General features: G+C 39.3%; 1 protein-coding gene across 1 annotated transcript in view; it reads left to right on the top strand.

Moving 5' to 3' along the window:
• Positions 1–23,467, top strand: part of LOC128698163 (transcription factor RFX3) — a 43,449-nt gene that overhangs the window by 11,684 nt on the left and 8,298 nt on the right. The window contains exons 5-8 of the mRNA XM_070080820.1: positions 13,834–14,040; positions 14,940–15,095; positions 16,681–16,883; positions 17,674–17,827. Of these exons, the coding sequence (XP_069936921.1) occupies positions 13,834–14,040; positions 14,940–15,095; positions 16,681–16,883; positions 17,674–17,827 (720 nt within the window). The remainder of the gene's footprint in view (positions 1–13,833; positions 14,041–14,939; positions 15,096–16,680; positions 16,884–17,673; positions 17,828–23,467) is intronic.

The raw sequence follows: 23,467 nt of genomic DNA, 5'->3' as shown, positions 1-23,467 counted from the left end.
CCACATACCAGCCAGGGTACTTCCCCACACACCAGCCAGGGTACTTCCCCACATACCAGCCAGGGTACTTCCCCACATACCAGCCAGGGTACTTCCCCACATACCAGCCAGGGTACTTCCCCATATACCAGCCAGGGTATTTCCCCACACACCTGCCGGGGTACTTCCCCACATACCAGCCAGGGTATTTTCCCCACACACCTGCCAGGGTACTTCCCCACATACCAGCCAGGGTATGTGCAGCCAGCAGTAACAACCTCATTGATTAGGCCCTGATCCACAGGGAGGCTTTGTTGTGGACCAGGCCGTGGGGGCATTGATCCCTGGAATGCCCTCCAGGTAGGCAGGTAGGTAGACATACCAGCCAGGGTGCTTTCCCACACACCCACCAGGGTACTTCCCCACATACCAGCCAGGATATCTCTCCACACACCTGCCAGGGTACTTCCCCACATACCAGCCAGGGTACTTCTATACACACCAGCCAGGGTACTTCCCTACACACCCACCAGGGTACTTCCCCACATACCAGCCAGGGTACTTCCCCACACACCAGCCAGGGTACTTCCCCACATACCAGCAAGGGTATTTCCCCACACCTGCCAGGGTACTTCCCCACATACCAGCCAGGGTACTTCCCCACATACCAACCAGGGTACTTAACCACATACCAGCCAGGGTACCTCTGCATGCACCAGCTAGGGTACTTCCCCACATACCAGCCAGGGTACTTCCCCACACACCCACCAGGGTACTTCCACACATACCAGCCAGGGTACTTCCCCACATACCAGTCAGGGTATTTTCCCACACACCTGCCAGGGTACTTCCCCACACACATGATTTGATTTGAGTGGGACTTGCACATGAGTGAATAGAATTATCAAAGCTTATTGCTTAGGAAGCACTGAAAATTGGGTTGGGCAAATACGATTCTGTTAGTGGGATGGTTTGTGAAGGACTTGCCTAGTATGGGCCAGCAGGCCTGCTGCAGTGTTCCTACTTTCTTATGTGCAAACATTTATGGATGGACATCACCCTGACACAGTTGTTGCAGGACATGCTAGCAACATCTACAGTGACACTGTTGTGTCCCATATTAGGGAAATTTTAAAGAGATGCCAGAAATAGAGCTCTCTGGACAGATATTTAGTGCTACAGGTGTGCAGTCACTCCCAAGCTGGGCCTAGTGGCATTAAAAAACAAAGAAGAGAAATAACCCTGGAAAAGGACTTGGTACCTGAAGTCTTTATGGAAGGGGATTCCCCTTCCAAATAATAGTACACCTCCATCCTCTCCCCTCTCATCTCATCACTCATTAATAAGTCTTCAATAAAGGTAAGTGTCATTTTAGTATTGTTTATTCTGCATGTCTCATTGTTTTCTGTGTAGGTAAATATATATTTCATGTAAAAAATTATTTTGTTTAATACTTTTGGGTGTCTGGAATGGATTAATTGGATTTCCATTATTTCTTATGGGGAAAATTAATTTGGATAACGACAGAAACAGTTAAAGACAAGCTCTCTGGAACGGATTAATGTCATTAACTGAGGGTCCACTGTAATTACCAAACCAGTGCTTTCCTCTATCCTTCCTGAATCTGAATTTTTCCAACATAAAACCATTGCTGTGAGTCCTGTCTTGAGTAGATATTTTTAGCACGCTATTTACATCTCCTTTATCTATTCCTGTTTTCCATTTATACTCCTCAGTCACATCCTCCCTAATTCTATGCCTTTCTAGAGAGTGCAGATTCAGGGCCCTCGGTCTATCCTCATAAGGAAGATTTCTGATACATGGGATCAACTTTGTCTTCCTCTTTTATATGTTTTCCAGTGCATTTATACAGTGGACCCCCGCTTAACGATCACCTCCCAATGCGACCAATTATGTAAGTGTATTTATGTAAGTGCGTTTGTACGTGTATGTTTGTGGGTCTGAAATGGACTAATCTACTTCACAATATTCCTTATGGGAACAAATTCGGTCAGTACTGGCACCTGAACATACTTCTGGAATGAAAAAATATCGTTAACCGGGGGTCCACTGTATATCCATTCTGTAATAGTGACCAAAACTATGCTGCATAATTTAAATGTGGCCTAACCAAAGGTATATAGAGTTGAAGAACTACCCAAGGACCCCTATTATTATTTATGCTTGATGTGAAGTCAAGGAACACTTATGCACTGTTGTCTTGGTTTTAGATTACTGCTAATCAGAACTCCCAAATCCTTTTTGCAATTAGTAATATTAAAATCTCCATTACATGTATTTAGTTTATATGTGGCATGGTTATTTTCCTGTCCAGTGTTTAGAACTTTGCATTTGCCTATATTAAACTGCATCTCCCTCTTCTCTGACCACTGCATCAGTGCTCTAATGTCCTCTTCAGCATGAATTCGACGGCCTGTTTTGGTGTCATCGGCAAACTTGCTTATGTTGCTAATTATTCCCTCACTTTTGTCATTTATGTAGATTGTGAACAACAAGGAACCCAACACTGACCCCTGTGGAACATCACTCATGACGCTTCTCCACTTTGATTTCTCCCCATTTATGCAAACTCTCACGCCTCTATCCAGGAAAAAATTTCTCTGCCTATTCTGTGTGCCTTAATTTTCCTCAATAGTTTCTGATGTGGGACTATCAAAAGACTTACTGAAGTCCATATACACAATATCATATTCATTACCTGATCAACCTCCTCAAATACCTTAGTGAAAAAAGTTAATAAATTTGTAAAGCAGAAATGCCCTTTTGTAAAACCGTGCTGAGATTCATTAATCAATTTATGCCTTACAAGATGGCTGCGAATTGCCTCAGCAATTATAGATTCCATAAATTTTCCCACTATGGAGGTTAGGCTTATTGGTCTATAGTTTGAAGCTAAGGACCTGTCACCTGCTCTGAAAATAGGTATCACATTTGCCATTTTCCACTTATTTGGCACTATGCCAGTTTGTAGTGATATGTTGAAAAGATTAGCCAAAGGTTTGCTAAGCTCCTCTTTACATTCCTTTAGAACCCTTGCGTACAGCTCATCAAGGCCCGGGGATTTGTTAGGTGTTAATTTATCGATTTGTCTAAGAACCATGTCACTTGTGACCCTAATCGTGCATAGTTTATTATCATCCTGTTCTACGTAATTAATTATTTCTGGAACATCTCTAGTATCTTAACCCTTTGACTGTCATAACCCCAAATCCTGAGGTGTCTCCTGGTGTCGAAAAATTTAAAAAAAAAGAAAAAAATTATTTTTTCTTATGAAATGATAGAGAATCTTTTCCCGATGGTAAGGACAAGGGCTCTGGTGGCCTGGTGGTTAACGCTCTCGCTTCACACGGCGAGGGCCTGGGTTCGATTCCCAGCCAGAGTAGAAACATTGGGCGTGTTTCTTTCCACCTGTTGTCTATGTTCCCCATCAGTAAAATGGGTACCTGGGTGTTAGTCGACTGGTGTGGGTCGCATCCTGGGACACTGACCTAATTTGCCCGAGATGCTCAGCATAACAAGTGGCTTTCTATGTAGTAGTACGTCATTGTTGTCAGCTAGGGCTGTATACCATGTACATGTACTTGTAGTAAATAAAATTATTATTATTATTATTATTAAAGAACAAAATTTGATGGAAAACTTATGGAATTATGCTCTCGCGAAGTTAGAGACCTCGGCGATATTTACGAATCGGTGATTTCGCCCACTTTGAGCCCTATTTTTGGCTAATTCCATTGTTCCAGTCGACCAAACACATAGCTATTTCTTTAGAACTCCATTTGTTCTATCGATTGAGTACAAGAAACTGCCCATTTACCGATTTCAACTACCCAATAACGTGGTCAGAAATTTGCAATTTGGCCAATTTCACACAAATTAAAAAATATGCCAGTTTCAAAATAGGGTCCAGATTGAAAAATGCAGACATTCCTGGTTCTAAAATAACATTTTCTTTGTTCATCAGTCATGTCTCCAGGCCCCTCTAATATTACTCTTGTTTTCTATTTTGAATTTTTATTCAAAAAAAAAAAAAATATAAGATTTACTGTTATGCAGACAACTGCAATATTGTAATAATTGTATAAATAATGTCAACCCATTCATGACTGCATATTATTATTATTATGATCAAAAAGAAGCACTAAGCCACAAGGGCTATACAGCATGACTGCATATTAGAATGGCTAGTTTGACATTTATTGGACAATGACATCATTTGTTTACTTTTGAACATTGACAAAAATCAAACATTTCCCCTACTTTGAGCTCCATTTCAATGTTCTTTTCATAGTAAAACAAATCAAAATCACCTCTATTTCTATAATATGTTTTCCATTCTATCAAATGAGACCAAGAAAACGAGAATACAACCATAAATACTGTATGAAAGTACACCACAAAGTCGGCGTTTTTATCCAGAAAACACAGTCAGTTTTTTTTTCTCATTATGCACTGCGTGCTGCAAGATTTTTTTATATGGTGTACACTGACCACACAGACCCATTCTCTCACATGTGGGCCTACCAGCTTCCTCCTGCTTGATTTGAAGCTGATGTAATTTTTGAGTATATGTGTATACGTCAAACACGGTGGCTTGTAAGATGTATGTATACGACCGAAACAGTCAAAGGGTTAAGATCATTTTTGTTTGACTTACTTCCCTATTCAGAACATAAGTTGTCTGAGCAGCTAGAACTATGCTCTGGAAAGCATATTGGAAACCATCTCCACCTACCTGACCCACAGTCGGATCATTCCAGTTCAGCCCACCCAGGTAATTTCTCAGTCCTATAAAATCATCCAAGTGGAAGTCAGGGACAGAGACTTGATTGCCATTATTAGGGTAATTCCATGATATATTAAAACTGAGTGATACGTGATCATTTTCCCCAAGCTCATCATTAACCTCAAGATTTTTAATTAGCAATTTCCTGCTAGCAAGAACCAAGCCAAGCAGGTTATTTCCTCTAGTTGGTTCTGTCACAAACTGTTTAAAAAACAATCCTGTCAAATTGCTCCAGTCAGTTTGTATGAAGTTAAAATCTCCCATCAGCACAACATTTTCATATGTAGATACTTTACGAATTTCGTCTCATAGAAGTTTACTGCACTCCCTATCAAGGTTTGGGGGCCTGTAAATCACATCCAAGATTAGTTTTTCACAGCCCTTGAGAAGTTGTATCCACACAGATTCAGTGGCTGATGCTTCTAATTTTATATCTTGTCTAACACAACATGTTAAATTATCTCTGACATACAGTGGTCCCTCGTTTATCATCATTAATCCGTTCCTGGAAGTGCGACGATTATCGAAATAAACGATTTTCGAATCAGTTTTCCCCATAAGAAACAACGTAAATACAATTAATCCGTTCCTAACACCCAGAAGTATTAAAAGAAAATTTTTTTTTACATGAAATATAGATGTAGTACATAAACAGTACAATGGGACATAATGAATGAAACATTAGCTGCATAACACTTACTTTTATTGGCAATTCTTCTTAGTGTATGGAAGACTGGAGGAGGAGAGAGATTGGATTAGTTACTGTTTGGAAGGGGAATCCCCTTCCATTAACACCTCACGTACCAAGTCCTTTTCTGGGGTTACTTCTCTTCTCTGTTTCTTAATGCCACTAGGACCAGCTTGAGAGTCACTGGAGTCCTGTCTCGCAAAAAAAGTGTCCAGAGAGCTCTGTTTCTGGTGTCTTTTTAAAACTTCCCTAAAATGGGCCAAGACTCTGCCACTGTACAAGTTGCCGATATGGCTTGTAACATCCTTCTCAGGGTGATGTTTCTCCATAAATCTTTCCATCCTACCCCATATATCAAAAATCTCTTTAATTTCTGAAGAAGGCACCTTCTTCCATCTCTTCCTCCTCCTCTGCAGCAAGATTCTGAGTTGCGATCTGTTGCCGTTCCTGCTGAAGATCTTGCAGCTCCTCAGTGGTTTGCTCTTCGTTGTGGTCCTCCACCAACTCTTCCACATCCTCCAGACTCACATCCAACCCCATGGAACTCCCCAATGCCACAACAGAGTTCACAACTGACATAGGCTCATCAGGGTCAGCCACAAACCCTTCAAAATCCCTATTGTGGACACAATTTGGCCACAATTTTCTCCAAGCAGAGTTCGAAGTCCTGGTAGTCACTCCCTCCCAAGCCTTACCTATAAGGCTTATGCAATGGAGGATACTGAAGTGTTCTTTCCAAAACTCTCTTAGGGTCAAATGAGTGTCTGAGGTCACATTAAAGCATCTTTGAAACATTGCTTTGGTGTAGAGTTTTTTAAAGTTTGAAATGACCTGCTGGTCCGTGGGCTGGAGGAGAGGATTGGTATTCGGGGGCAAGAACTTTACTGTGATGAACCCAAACTCCTGCAGAATTAGGTCATCCAAGTTTGGAGGATGAGCAGGTGCATTGTCCATTACTGGGAGGCACTTGAGATCCAATTTCTTTTCCAGGAGGTAATTCTTCACACTAGGGCCAAACTCTTCATTGAAGCACTTGACGAAAATTTCCCTCGTGACCCATGCCTTATTATTAGATCTCCAAAACACACACAATTTACTCTTCATAACATTGTTTTTCCTGAACACTCTGGAATTTTCAGAATGGTACACTAGTAACAGCTTCACTTTGAAATCCCCACTAGCATTAGCACAGAACATGAGCGTCAGCCTGTCTTTCATAGGCTTGTGTCCTGGCAGTCCCTTTTCCTCCTGAGTAATGTAGGTCCTCTTTGGCATTTTCTTCCAAAAGAGGCCTGTTTCGTCACAATTGAACACTTGTTCAGGTTTCAGTCCTTCAGCCTCTATGTACTCCTTGAATTCACTTACGATTTTGTAGCTGCAATTTTGTCAGAACTGGCAGCCTCACCATGCCTTATCACACTGTGTATGCCACTACGGTTCTTAAATCTCTCAAACCAACCTTTGCTGGCCTTAAATTCACAAATATCAGTACTCGTTGCAGGCAGTTTCTTTACCAGATCGTCATGCAACTGCCTAGCCTTTTCACAAATAATCGACATCATAAGACTATCTCCTGCTAATTGTTTCTCATTTATCCACACCAATAATAACTTCTCAACATCTTCGAGTACTGGTGATCTCATTTTTCTCAGCATATTTACCCCCTTTGCAACAACAGCATCCTTGATTTCCTTTTTCTTGGCCATGATGGAAGATATGGTTGCACCGGACTTGTTATACATCCTGGCCAGTTCGGCCACACGTATGCCACTTTCATATTCTTCAATGATGTTTTTCTTAAATTCAATCGTATTTCTCACCTTCTTTACCAAACGCTTGGCACTAGGAGCTTTCTTTGGAGCCATGGTAGCTTATTTAGCACTTTCAAGCACTAAAATGAATGGAATATTATGAAATATTTCGTATGAACAAGTGAGGGGACTCGCTCATTGGTAAACAATGGCACACTGGCTGAGGCAGTTCAGAGACGTGAGTCAACTGACCATTTACGAGCCAATGTTTAGACGAAAATAAAGTGACGATTTCCGAAAAGGACGACTATTGAGCCCGATGATTATCGAGGGACCACTGTACATTGCTACTCCACTACCCTTCCTGTTGACTAAAGCAGTGTGGAATAATTTATAGCCTTGTATGTGGTATTCAGAAGGCATTTCTCTATCTTTCAGATTGAACCAGGTCTCTGTTATAGCAATAATATCTATGCTTTTGTTGATATTGTCTGCTAAAGATAAAATGAAGCTGTATTTAATGTCATGTATGTTAACTGTGAGGATGAGAAATGGTAATAGTGGTAGGACTGTGCCTCGAGGAATCAAAAATTTTACTTTTTTGAAATTGGACTTTTTGTTTACTACTTCCTCTCAGTTTGTTTTATTTACTACTTCCTCTCAGTTTTTACCCGGGAAAATACTAGAGAAATTCCTGAAATAATAGATTATGTAGAACAGGACAATAATAAACTATGCATGATTGCTGTAACTAGTGACATGGTCCTCAGACAAAGAGAGAAATTAAAACCTAACAAATCCCCAGGCCCTGATGAACTGTTTGCAAGGGTGTTAAAGGAATGTAAAGAGGAACTTGGCATACCTTTGGCTAATCTTTTCAACATATCACTATAAACTGGCATAGTGCCTGATAAGTGGAAAATGGCAAATGAAATAGCTATTTACGAGGCAGGTGACAGGTCCTTAGCTTCGAACTACAGACAAATAAGCCTTACCTCCATAGTGGGAAAATTTATGGAATCAACAATTGCCGAAGCAATTCATAGCCATCTTGATAGGCATAAATTGATTGATGAATCTCAACACGGTTTTACAAAGGGGTGTTCCTGTCTTACGAATTCACTAAATTTTTTCACTAAGGTGTTTGAGGAGGTAGATCATGGTAATGAATATGATATTGTGTATATGGACTTCAGTAAGGCTTACGATAGAGTTCCATGTCAGAGGCTATTGAGGAAACTTAAGGCACACGGAATAGGAGGAGAATTTTTTTCCTGGGTAGAGGCATGGCTGACAAATAGGCAGCAGAGAGTTTGCATAAATGGGGAGAAATCAGAATCGGGGCACGTCACAAGCGGTGTTCTGCAAGGGTCAGTGTTAGGCCCATTGTTGTTCACAATTTACATAGATGACATAGACGAGGGAATAAATAGCGACATAAGCAAATTTGCTGATGACACCAAAATAGGCCGTCCAATTCATTCTAATGAGGACACTAGAGCACTCCAGGATGATTTGAATAGACTGATATAATGGTCAGAGAAGTGGCAGATGCAGTTTAATATAGACAAATGCAAAGTTCTAAATGTTGGACAGGAAAATAACCATGCCACATATAAACTAAATAATGTAGATCTTAATACTACTGATTGAAAAAAGGATTTAGGAGTTCTGGTTAGCAGTAATGTAAAACCAAGACAACAGTGCATTAGTGTTTGCAATAAAGTTAACAGAATCCTTGGCTTCATATCTACAAGTATAAGTAATAGAAGTCCTCAGGTTCTTCTTCAACTCTATATATCCTTGGTTAGGCCTCATTTAGATTATGCTGCACAGTTCTGGTCACCGTATTACAGAATGGATATAAATGCACTGGAAAACGTACAGAGGAGGATGACAAAGTTGATCCCATGTATCAGAAATCTTCCCTATGAGGATAGACTGAGGGCCCTGAATCTGCACTCTCTCAAAAGGCATAGAATTAGGGGGATATGAGTGAGGTGTATAAATGGAAAATAGGAATAAATAAAGGGGATGTAAATATTATTATTATTATTATCACACTGGCCGATTCCCACCAAGGCAGGGTGGCCCGAAAAAGAAAAACTTTCACCATCATTCACTCCATCACTGTCTTGCCAGAAGGGTGCTTTACACTACAGTTTTTAAACTGCAACATTAACACCCCTCCTTCAGAGTGCAGGCACTGTACTTCCCATCTCCAGGACTCAAGTCCGGCCTGCCGGTTTCCCTGAATCCCTTCATAAATGTTACTTTGCTCACACTCCAACAGCACGTCAAGTATTAAAAACCATTTGTCTCCATTCACTCCTATCAAACACGCTCACGCATGCCTGCTGGAAGTCCAAGCCCCTCGCACACAAAACCTCCTTTACCCCCTCCCGCCAACCCTTCCTAGGCCGACCCCTACCCCGCCTTCCTTCCAATACAGACTGATACACTCTTGAAGTCATTCTGTTTCGCTCCATTCTCTCTACATGTCCGAACCACCTCAACAACCCTTCCTCAGCCCTCTGGACAACAGTTTTGGTAATCCCGCACCTCCTCCTAACTTCCAAACTACGAATTCTCTGCATTATATTCACACCACACATTGCCCTCAGACATGACATCTCCACTGCCTCCAGCCTTCTCCTCGCTGCAACATTCATCACCCACGCTTCACACCCATATAAGAGCGTTGGTAAAACTATACTCTCATACATTCCCCTCTTTGCCTCTAAGGACAAAGTTCTTTGTCTCCACAGACTCCTAAGTGCACCACTCACTCTTTTTCCCTCATCAATTCTATGATTCACCTCATCTTTCATAGACCCATCCGCTGACACGTCCACTCCCAAATATCTGAATACGTTCACCTCCTCCATACTCTCTCCCTCCAATCTGATATTCAATCTTTCATCACCTAATCTTTTTGTTATCCTCATAACCTTACTCTTTCCTGTATTCACCTTTAATTTTCTTCTTTTGCACACCCTACCAAATTCATCCACCAATCTCTGCAGCTTCTCTTCAGAATCTCCCAAAAGCACAGTGTCATCAGCAAAGAGCAGCTGTGACAACTCCCACTTTGTGTGTGATTCTTTATCTTTTAACTCCACGCCTCTTGCCAAGACCCTCGCATTTACTTCTCTTACAACCCCATCTATAAATATATTAAACAACCACGGTGACATCACACATCCTTGTCTAAGGCCTACTTTTACTGGGAAATAATTTCCCTCTTTCCTACATACTCTAACTTGAGCCTCACTATCCTCGTAAAAACTCTTCACTGCTTTCAGTAACCTACCTCCTACACCATACACTTGCAACATCTGCCACATTGCCCCCCTATCCACCCTGTCATACGCCTTTTCCAAATCCATAAATGCCACAAAGACCTCTTTAGCCTTATCTAAATACTGTTCACTTATATGTTTCACTGTAAACACCTGGTCCACACACCCCCTACCTTTCCTAAAGCCTCCTTGTTCATCTGCTATCCTATTCTCCGTCTTACTCTTAATTCTTTCAATTATAACTCTACCATACACTTTACCAGGTACACTCAACAGACTTATCCCCCTATAATTTTTGCACTCTCTTTTATCCCCTTTGCCTTTATACAAAGGAACTATGCATGCTCTCTGCCAATCACTAGGTACCTTACCCTCTTCCATACATTTATTAAATAATTGCACCAACCACTCCAAAACTATATCCCCACCTGCTTTTAACATTTCTATCTTTATCCCATCAATCCCGGCTGCCTTACCCCCTTTCATTTTACTTACTGCCTCACGAACTTCCCCCACACTCACAACTGGCTCTTCCTCACTCCTACAAGATGTTATTCCTCCTTGCCCTATACACGAAATCACAGCTTCCCTATCTTCATCAACATTTAACAATTCCTCAAAATATTCCCTCCATCTTCCCAATACCTCTAACTCTCCATTTAATAACTCTCCTCTCCTATTTTTAACTGACAAATCCATTTGTTATCTAGGCTTTCTTAACTTGTTAATCTCACTCCAAAACTTTTTCTTATTTTCAACAAAATTTGTTGATAACATCTCACCCACTCTCTCATTTGCTCTCTTTTTACATTGCTTCACCACTCTCTTAACCTCTCTCTTTTTCTCCATATACTCTTCCCTCCTTGCATCACTTCTACTTTGTAAAAACTTCTCATATGCTAACTTTTTCTCCCTTACTACTCTCTTTACATCATCATTCCACCAATCGCTCCTCTTCCCTCCTGCACCCACTTTCCTGTAACCACAAACTTCTGCTGAACACTCTAACACTACATTTTTAAACCTACCCCATACCTCTTCGACCCCATTGCCTATGCTCTCATTAGCCCATCTATCCTCCAATAGCTGTTTATATCTTACCCTAACTGCCTCCTCTTTTAGTTTATAAACCTTCACCTCTCTCTTCCCTGATGCTTCTATTCTCCTTGTATCCCATCTACCTTTTACTCTCAGTGTAGCTACAACTAGAAAGTGATCTGATATATCTGTGGCCCCTCTATAAACATGTACATCCTGAAGTCTACTCAACAGTCTTTTATCTACCAATACATAATCCAACAAACTACTGTCATTTCGCCCTACATCATATCGTGTATACTTATTTATCCTCTTTTTCTTAAAATATGTATTACCTATAACTAAACCCCTTTCTATACAAAGTTCAATCAAAGGGCTCCCATTATCATTTACACCTGGCACCCCAAACTTACCTACCACACCCTCTCTAAAAGTTTCTCCTACTTTAGCATTCAGGTCCCCTACCACAATTACTCTCTCACTTGGTTCAAAGGCTTCTATACATTCACTTAACATCTCCCAAAATCTCTCTCTCTCCTCTGCATTCCTCTCTTCTCCAGGTGCATACACGCTTATTATGACCCACTTCTCGCATCCAACCTTTACTTTAATCCACATAATTCTTGAATTTACACATTCATATTCTCTTTTCTCCTTCCATAACTGATCATTTAACATTACTGCTACCCCTTCCTTTGCTCTAACTCTCTCAGATACTCCAGATTTAATCCCATTTATTTCCCCCCACTGAAACTCTCCTACCCCCTTCAGCTTTGTTTCACTTAGAGCCAGGACATCCAACTTCTTTTCATTCATAACATCAGCAATCATCTGTTTCTTGTCATCCGCACTACATCCACGCACATTTAAGCATCCCAGTTTTATAAAGTTTTTCTTCTTCTCTTTTTTAGTAAATGTATACAGGAGAAGGGGTTACTAGCCCATTGCTCCCGGCATTTTAGTCGCCTCATACGACACGCATGGCTTACGGAGGAAAGATTCTTTTCCACTTCCCCATGGACAATAGAAGAAATAAAAAAGAACAAGAGCTATTTAGAAAAAGGAGAAAAACCTAGATGTATGTATATATATATATGCATGTGCGTGTCTGTGAAGTGTGACCAAAGTGTAAGTAGGATGTAAATAGTACGCTGAAAATTTCCAGCCAAGACAGGACTCGCAGCAATGGTTTCAAGTTGGAAAAATTCAGATTCAGGAATGATATAGGAAAGCACTGGTTTGGTAATAGAGTTGTGGATGAGTGGAACAAATTCCCGAGTACAGTTATAGAGGCTAAAACATTGTGTAGTTTTAAAAGTAGGTTAGATAAATATATGAGTGGGTGTGGGTGGGTGTGAGTTGGACCTGATTAGCTTGTGCTACTAGGTCTGATGCCTTGCTCCTTCCTTAAGTGGAAGTAACCTGACTAGGTGGGTCATTGGGCTAATTGGGGGAAGAGGGGGAAACATGGACCTGCTTTGCATGGGTCAGTAGGCCTGTTGCAGCATTCCTTCTTTCTTATGTTCTTATACCACTCTTTGTGATCTGTTAGAAATTTGAAAATACCTGGAAACTGCTCTGTACACAAAATACCATTGAGCAGAACCAGAGAGCTTGCAGCATAGCTATACTGTTAGCTCTTATGCTACAAAAATAGAAATGATTGCAAATGGTCCTACATGCACACAAGATGTAGTACACAATGCTCCCTGGTCTAACCAATTTCCCACTGCTGACCACCCATGTCATAATCTCATTCCTCACCTCCCAAACTTCCCAACTGCTCAAACCCGAACTCATGCTAGTATAAATATACTTGTTTATAATTTTGTATTGACGTGAAAAAGTCTGTTGGACAGGCAAAAGTTGTCGCCCTAAAAGTTTTGCTCTGCCTTCATTATTTTATTTCAACCATTCAGTTGGCTGTACACTATCAGTCTCCATTGAATGTAATAATGATAATATATATGTCAAAATTCTTCATTATTAATCATACTGAATTTCTGGGGTGTCTAAACTTTACATGTACTATATTTATTTTAACTTCTTGGCTGTTTCCCACTGAGGCAGGTTGACCCAGAGAGAAAGAAAAAAAGAACCTAAATTCTTTTGTTGTATTTATCAATACCTTAGGCTTTAATTAATAATAATTGTAGATCTTTATTAGTATATACTTTACATAGATAAAATGTATTATAGATTTAGTTGTCATCATTGGGATAATGCTTCACACTCCTTGAAATCTTAACCAAAGTTTTCCTGTTTCAGGCCTTGTTACGTGCTCCACCGGTATTAGAGTTTGTGCGTAACTTTGATTACCAGTTCTACCAGAATCTTGTCGAAGTGTTAATTCCTGATGTGTTACGATCTATCCCCTCTAGCCTCACTCAGGCCATCAGAAATTTTGCTAAGAGTCTGGAATCATGGTTATCTAGTGCAATGCTTGGTTGCCCATCTGAAGTAGTCAATATTAAGGTAAGTTGACTTTTTTAATAATTTGCTCATGGAATCATGCTACATATAAGGCAAACTGAGATTTCACAATAGCTTTTATTTAACAAGTTGTCTAAACAAAGTGTCAAAAAAAAAAAAAAAAAAGACATGTTTACACATGGACTCCATATCTATGCTGGAATCTGAGAGATGAAGAAATCCCGTCAGCAAGGAGTGTTGGTGTAAGCACCTCTCTCATCAGGGCAGAGGCATAGCCCCAGTGAATAATTGTGGAGAGACTACCATAGAGGCTTAGGCAACAGGCAAGAAATGAAGGGGCATCAAAAGTGAACCAGTGGGTTTAGGCACCAGAGAAGCAATATCAGGAATAGCACATGGCCCTTCTAAAAGCCTGTCACTTATTGTTTTGAGTCTCAGAACAAATACAGGAAGCTTGCATAACAAACAAAAAATTCCTTTAATGAATAAAGTACATATATAGGAAATCACCAAATGTGATACTGTGCATTATAATGAGAGAATGTCCCATACATGTTTCAAAATACATTACTCTAGTGCATTATTGGTATGGTTATTAAGTAACTTGGTGGCTTTGTGGAGAAAACTAGTTTAGCTAATCTAATGCATTAACTACATTTGTTATGAGTTTTATTGATAATATTTGTTTTTTTAAAGTATTGGTGGGGAATGATTAAAAAATTGTATGTCTTTTTGATAAGACTTAAAGTGAACTCTGTTAAAGTACCAGTATTGAACAATATGTATATATATTAAAATGTGTGGAATTCTTAAGTCATTAATGAGATCCATACATTCGGATATTCAGTACATGGTACGTATATTTGTTTCTGTATATCTTTCGGAATTTCTAAACCTATTATTTATTTTTAATGCCCAATGAGGTATATGTTGTGCTTCAGGTAACAGCTGTGGCATCTCTGGCTCAGACTTTAAGACGTTATACTTCATTAAATCACTTAGCTCAGGCTGCTAGGGCTGTACTCCAAAATTCCTCGCAGATTTCTCAGATGTTGGCTGATCTCAATCGAGTGGATTTTCACAATGTCCAAGAACAAGTGAGTAAATACTAAATCTTTCCAAACATCTGATTTTCATTGATCTTAAAAAATTTTTCTTTTTTAGTGGTTCCATTGTCCACTTTTTCTTTTTTTTTTTCCAACAAGTCGGCCGTCTCCCACCGAGGCAGGGTGACCCAAAAAAGAAAGAAAATCCCCAAAAAGAAAATACTTTCTTCAACACTTTCACCACACTCACACATTATCACTGCTTTTGCAGAGGTGCTCAGAATACAACAGCTTTGAAGCATATACATATAAAGGTACACAACATATCCCTCCAAACTGCCAATATCCCAAACCCCTCCTTTAAAGTGCAGGCATTGTACTTCCCATTTCCAGGACTCAAGTCCGACTATATGAACATAACCGGTTTCCCTGAATCCCTTCACTAAATATTACCCTGCTCACACTCCAACAGATCGTCAGGTCCCAAGTATCATTCGCCTCCATTCACTCCTATCTAACACGCTCATGCACGCTTGCTGGAAGTCCAAGCCCCTAGCCCACAAAACCTCCTTTACCCCCTCTTTCCAACCCTTTCGAGGACGACCCCTACCCCTCCTTCCTTCCCCTATAGATTTATATGCTTTCCATGTCATTCTACTTTGATCCAGTCTCTCTAAATGACCAAACCACCTCAACAACCCCTCTTCTGCCCTCTGACTAATGCTTTTATTAACTCCACACCTTTTCCTAATTTCCACACTCCGAATTTTCTGCATAATATTTACACCACACATTGCCCTTAGACAGGACATCTCCACTGCCTCCAACCGTCTCCTCGCTGCTGCATTTACCACCCAAGCTTCACATCCATATAAGAGTGTTGGTACTACTATACTTTCATACATTCCCTTCTTTGCCTCCATAGATAACGTTTTTTGACTCCACATATACCTCAACGCACCACTCACCTTTTTTCCCTCATCAATTCTATGATTAACCTCATCCTTCATAAATCCATCCGCCGACACGTCAACTCCCAAGTATCTGAAAACATTCACTTCTTCCATACTCCTCCCCAATTTGATATCCAATTTTTCTTTATCTAAATCATTTGATACCCTCATCACCTTACTCTTTTCTATGTTCACTTTCAACTTTCTACCTTTACACTTTATTTACAATATTTTTTGTTTGTTTACATTTAACTGTTTATTTACCACCATTACCGACTGCCTTTTTTTTTTTTAACTCGGTCATCTTCCTCCAAGACAGGGTGACCCAAAGAAGAAAATACATTCAGTATTATTTATTATATTATTATGAGCAAAACATTTTGGAAAAATGCCCATTGTACACCATCGTGTTGTAGATATAGAAAATGGGTAACCAGGTAATAAGATTTTATGTTGTCCTTTTTTTGCTGGTAAAGGGCTTTTGAACTAGTGAGCACCCTTTGCTTCCTTCGACCGAAACGATTAAAATCCATCAGGCATTATGCAACCCTTACCTGTTTTGCCTTTCCCCTTTGATGAATTCTGAGGGGTTTTCTACTCCCATAGCCTTTATTTAATTTATTTATTTTTTGCAAACTCATGGTACCCATAATAATCACTTTTTTTTTTTTGTACACTTCTAGGCATCTTGGGTATGTCAGTGTGATGTTGGGTTAGTGGATCGACTAGAAGAAGATTTTAAATCAACGCTGCAACAGCAAAATAGTCTTGAACAATGGGCAGAGTGGTTACAAGCTGTTGTTTCACAAGTGCTTCGACCTCACGAAGGAAAAGTGGATTTCCCAAAGCAAGCTCGGCAGTTTCTTTTGAAGTGGTCCTTTTACAGGTTAGTATATTCTTGCACGAGTCCATGTACTCTTGCACAAGAAAAAAAAAATGTGAATTCCTGCAGGAAGACCTAAATAGGTTAAGCAGATGGAGTGACAGATAAATGATATGTAATAGAATTGGGAAAAAGCAAAATCAGGCCACATGAAGAATATTGTGTGATAAATTTTATAATCATCAAAAATAAGAACTAAAGAGTCAGTCATCAAGGCAAAGTGTCACTGGAAGACCATATTAATAAAATCTTTGAAACTCTATTGTTACACTAGCCTGGGTAGTTCCTTGACACTGTTGAGGAGCTCTTGGCCTCCATTTCCTTGGATCGAATTTGATTACCTCCCATTCCCAAGGCATTATGTAACTTCTATGGCTTTATCGCTTTTTCCTGTGAGCGTCTCGCTAAGACAGTGATTATGCATGAGTGATGGTGGAAGTGCTGAATGATGATGAAAGTTTTTCTTAACACATCAGCCGTCTCCCATTGAGGCAGGGTGACCCGAAAAAGAAGAAAAGTTTTTCTTTTGACATTTAGTAATTTATTCAGGAGTTACTAGCCCTTTGCTCCTGGCATTTTAGTCGCCTCTTACGACACAAATGGCTTACGGTGGAAGAATTCTTTTCTGTTTTCCCATGGAGTGTCACAACATATGTTACAATTAAAATAATAGTGATTATTTACCTTATGACTTTAATCCCTTTTTCTAAAAAATCTCGCTCACATGCATTTAAATTTTGACACAGTATTAAAGTCATATTGATAATAATTGACTTTTTTTTCCTTCTTCCAGTTCGATGGTGATTCGGGATCTCACACTACGCAGTGCAGCTTCTTTTGGATCATTCCATCTTATTAGACTACTCTATGATGAATACATGTTCTACTTGGTAGAGCATCGGGTAGCATCCTCTTTAGGGCTGACCCCTATTGCTGTCATATCTCAGGTTAGCAATTTTTAACTCTTATTATAGTGTTAAAGAAACAGACTATCTGGCTGTAAATAGACCAATGGGTAACCTATTACAGTCAACCCTCATAATTGATAGAAAACCGATAACATATGAATGTGGTTATTCATGTCTTTCAAAACACTTTTTTTTTTTTTTTAAAGATAATTGTCGCCGTTGCCCAGCGATGAGAGGAGCGACTCTCACTGCTGAGGTCCAGGGAATAAACCCTGGACTTTAGTATAAAAAAAAATTTTTTTTACAGTGATTGTGTGAGTGAGGTGAAAATGTTGAATGATGATGAAAGTATTTTCTTGGAATGTGCCTTAGCTGAGTGGTGAAACACACCCCTGGCCCTTAGCAGTCTGTTAATAAGTATCACACTGGCTGTGGTCGAGCTGACCTGATGGGTAACAGATTACCAGGCCAGTTTTAAGACCCAGTCTGCTTCTGGTTTCACCCATGGGTGGGCTTTATCAAGTACTGTAGATAAATGGTTCAGAGAACTGACTGGATGATGAATTATCAAGTACAGTGGAACCTCGGCTTACGAACGCCCCCACCATGCGAATTTTTCAAGATGCAAACCATCGTTTGGTTGATTTTTTTTGCTTCTGGATACGAAGGAAATTTCAAGATGTGAACTTTCCCCTCAAGGGAGGTTCCTTAAATAAATAAATAAAATATTTATTTCTTTGCAAAGGTTACAATGTGTGTTTACCTATCATAATATAATTGGAGCAAAGAAACATGACTCACAAAATCGTAATGACACGCCCGTAGTATGGTTTGGAGCAAAGAAAGCCACTATCATGCCGAGGCATTTCGGGCAGACTTAACCTAATACATGTACATACTTATAGACTACTAGTCTGGACAGGTGAAAAGTGTACTAGTAATGGTTACCAATGTTTTGCTGATGGTGGCACCAACTACGGGCAGCCTTTTGAAGTTTCTCCTTACTGTTATTATATTGTATTATTATTATTTTTATTATTGTTATTATTATTATTATTATTAGTGCTGTATATATGTGGTGATGGGCTCTTGATCTAGGGAATTGGATCTGTGCTGCAGTTCCCTAAATTAATAATAATACATATGTATTAATAATAATTATAATAATACATACGTACTACTACTAATAATAAGAATAATACAATATATGTAATAGTAATAATAATAATAATATGCTGTCATTTTTAGACATTTCTCTTAATTTTTTTCCAAATTGTACAAATTTCTTACACAATGCCTCACCCAAAGAGACAGTATTTGCGTACAATCAGCAAGAAGCTCAGGAAGTGATTAGAAACTATGAAAAAAGCTAGAGAAATGAAGAAGGCAGCAGCATAGAGTGAGGCAGCTGGCCACCACCACCACTGTGATCATGTCTTGACCACACCTGTGGTTACATATGTGACAACCTCACCACTAATCATAGGTAAACGCAAGCTAGGTGTGGGGTTATGGACCGGAAAGATACTAGAGTGGGAGAGTAAATGGCGGATGCTTTCTGCCGCTGCCAGGGTCGCCATCACTTGCCATATTATGGCCTATTTTATTCATTCTAGAATATATATCATGTTTCTATGTTATTAATATTGTTTATGTCATATTAGATGAATTGTGATAGATAACTAAACCGCAGAGTTGATATTAGCATTATTTTGTCATGCCTCCTGAGAGGCTGGAATGGATTAATAGCATTTCAATAAATTTTAATGAGGAAAATTGACTCAGCATGCGAACAAGGTCATGGAACAGATTAAATTTGTAAGCCGAGGTTCCATTGTACAGTGGAACTCTGGCTTTCGTTCTTAATCCGTTCCAGAAGGTTGGTCAAAATCTGAAATGGATGAAAGCCAAAGTAATATTTCCTATAAGAAATAATGTAAATCCAATTAATCCATTCCAGACACCCACAAATATTAACAAAAAAATACATTTTATAGAGAATAACTATAGTTTTACATACAGAAAATGAAAAATATTGATGACTAATTTTAATGGATAATTTTTTTTTCTTTTTCAACAAACCGGCTGTATCCCACCAAGGCAGGGTGGCTCAAAAAGAAAAACAAAAGTTTCTCTTTTTAAATTTAGTAATTTATACAGGAGAAGGGGTTACTAGCCCCTTGCTCCCAGCATTTTAGTCGCCTCTTACAACACGCATGGCTTACAGAGGAAGAATTCTGTTCCACTTTCCCATGGAGATAAGAGGAAATAAACAAGAACAGAACTGGAAAGAAAATAGCAGAAAACCTAGAGAGGTGTGTGTATATATATATGCTTGTACATGTATGTGTAGTGTGACCTAAGTAGAAGTAGCAAGACGTACCTGAAATCTTGCATATTTATGAGACAGACAAAAGACACCAGCAATCATACCATCATGTAAAACAATTACAGGCTTTCGTTTCACACTCACTTGGCAGGACGGTAGTACCCCCCTGGGTGGTTGCTGTCTACCAACCTACTATCTATATTTTAATGGATAAATGAACATTTAAATCACTGTTACATACCTTTATTGAAGACTTTTGTTGGCCACTCACATCGAACCCCATGAACTTCCCCAAAGCCACAATAGATTCCACAACAGACAGAGCTGTCAAGTTTACACTAACTTATATTAAGTTAGTAATAGAACTAGGCATTAAAAAACACAATAAAAAGTAAAATACATACACAGTACAAGGCGAAAGGTGAGTAGTAGGTAGCGTATGTAGGTATGTAGTCCGCCTGGGCTACATTCCTACACCTACCTTCATAGCTACACAATATTTAATGCGGCCCAGAGCCATATTATTACCATCGACATACCATGTTCACCGAGTTTAATCGTTTTTTACAACTACCTTTAGATGCCATCATAAACAACGGGAGAAGTAATGAATAATTCATGCCAAGAATTGTAAATAAAAGTGTTATGTATTAAGGGGGGTGACTGGGCCAATGCAGATTCATACACGTTTTCTCTGGTGCTGGACCAGAGAAAATGTAATGTTTTCCCTTTGCCCGGCTACCACCCCTCCATAGCATATAAACATTGCACATTTATATGCTATGCAACATGTTTATATAATTTTGAAGAAAATATCAAAGATGGATTAATGAAAATGTCTATATTAACGTAAAATGAGACATTTAACCCTTTGGCTGTCGCAACCCCAAATCCTGAGGTGTCTCCTGGTGTCGCAAAATTTAAAAAAAAAAAAAAAAAATTATTTTTTCTTATGAAATGATAGAGAATCTTTTCCCGATTGTAAAGACACCAAAAAAACGAAATTTGATGGAAAACTGACGGAATTACGCTCTCGCGAAGTTAGCGACTTCGGCGATATTTAAAAATCGGCAATTTCGCCCACTTTGAGCCCTATTTTCGGCTAATTCCGTTATTCCAGTCAACCAAACTCATAACTATTTCTTCAGAACTCTTATTTTTTCTATCGATTGAGTACAAGAAACTGCCCATTTACCGATTTCAACTACCCAATAACATGGTCAGAAATTTGCAATTTGGCCAATTTCACGAAAATTAAAAAATACGACAATTTCAAAATAAGGTCCAGAATGAACAATGCAGACATTCCTGGCTCTAAAATAACATTTTCTTTGTTCATCAGTCATGTCTCCAGGTCCCTGTGATATTACTCTTGCTTTTTATTTTGAAATTTTATTCAAACAAAAAATAGAAGATTTACTGTTATGCAGACTACTGCAATACTGTAATAATTGTAAAAATTACATCAACCCATTCATGACTGCGTATTAGAATGGCTATTTGGATATTTATTGGACAATGACATCATTTGTTTACTTTTGAACATCGGCAAAAATCAAACATTTCCTGTACTTTGTGCTCCATTTCCAGGTTCTTTTTATAGTAAAATTAATCAAAATCACCTCCATTTCTATAATATAGTTTCCATTCTATCAAATGAGACCAAGAAAACGAGAATACAACCACAAATACTATACGAAAATAGACCACAAAGTCGGCATTTTAATTAAAAAAAAACGGTCGGAGTTTTTTTTTTCTCATTATGCACTGCGTGCTCCAGGATTTTTTTTATGTGGTGCACACTGACCACACAGACCCATTCTCTCACATGTGGGCCTACTAGCTTTCTCCTGCCTGATTTGAAGCCGCTAGAATTTATGAGTATATATACGTCAAACACGGTACCTCGCAAACGTATATATACGGCCGCGACAGTCAAAGGGTTAATGTGCCCAGGTGTGAATATTATTAAGTATTAGTATTATTACTATGCGTTAAGACTAGAGAGACACTCTTAGTGAACGAGTAACAAAGGCAGACTGAGTCACGAACATATAAATTTATTCAGGTGTACACAAATAAAGTTACATAGATTATCGTACATAGCAGCATATGTGTAGAGAACCTAGGATAACCCAGAAAAGTCAGACAGAGTGACTTCCATGAGTGGCCGCGTACCGCAGCAGGCGGACACATCTGGTACGGACGATTTCCGAGTGGATGTACGAAACTCAGGGTAAAATTTTGCCCAAAAAAGTGGTCGAAATCCGAATTGTACGATATCCGCACCGGATGAAATCCGGGGTTCCACTGTACTACACATGACATGTAAGATACAGACAGCTTAAATAGTCATCCAGGGTACAAAACTTAGGTATAAGAGTCAGGTGCATCAAAATTTAAGTGTATTGCAAGTAGTCTACCAGCCCACATTAGAACTATATGGGTTGCTAAAGCCAATATCCTATTTTTTTATGGTTGTAAATGGTATGGTGATACCAACAAGCTGTGGATAAAGACACTATGTACAGTTCAGGACATATACAGTAGGGCCCCACTTATGTGGCAGGTTAGGTTCCAGGCTACCAAAGCATTAGAACCCTATATAAATGGGTTGCTAAAGCCAATATCATCAGGGAAGAGAGAGGTGAAGGTTTATAAACTAAAAGAGGAGGCAGTTAGGGTAAGATATAAACAGCTATTGGAGGATAGATGGGCTAATGAGAGCATAGGCAATGGGGTCGAAGAGGTATGGGGTAGGTTTAAAAATGTAGTGTTAGAGTGTTCAGCAGAAGTTTGTGGTTACAGGAAAGTGGGTGCAGGAGGGAAGAGGAGCGATTGGTGGAATGATGATGTAAAGAGAGTAGTAAGGGAGAAAAAGTTAGCATTTGAGAAGTTTTTACAAAGTAGAAGTGATGCAAGGAGGGAAGAGTATATGGAGAAAAAGAGAGAAGTTAAGAGAGTGGTGAAGCAATGTAAAAAGAGAGCAAATGAGAGAGTGGGTGAGATGTTATCAACAAATTTTGTTGAAAATAAGAAAAAGTTTTGGAGTGAGATTAACAAGTTAAGAAAGCCTAGAGAACAAATGGATTTGTCAGTTAAAAATAGGAGAGGAGAGTTATTAAATGGAGAGTTAGAGGTATTGGGAAGATGGAAGGAATATTTTGAGGAATTGTTAAATGTTGATGAAGATAGGGAAGCTGTGATTTCGTGTATAGGGCAAGGAGGAATAACATCTTGTAGGAGTGAGGAAGAGCCAGTTGTGAGTGTGGGGGAAGTTCGTGAGGCAGTAGGTAAAATGAAAGGGGGTAAGGCAGCCGGGATTGATGGGATAAAGATAGAAATGTTAA

This window comes from Cherax quadricarinatus, unplaced genomic scaffold (genome assembly GCF_038502225.1).
Source record: "Cherax quadricarinatus isolate ZL_2023a unplaced genomic scaffold, ASM3850222v1 Contig1050, whole genome shotgun sequence".
In the NCBI taxonomy this organism is placed as follows: domain Eukaryota; kingdom Metazoa; phylum Arthropoda; class Malacostraca; order Decapoda; family Parastacidae; genus Cherax; species Cherax quadricarinatus.
The sequence above is the reverse complement of the archived record's forward strand: the minus strand, read 5'-3'. Positions and strand labels throughout refer to the sequence as shown.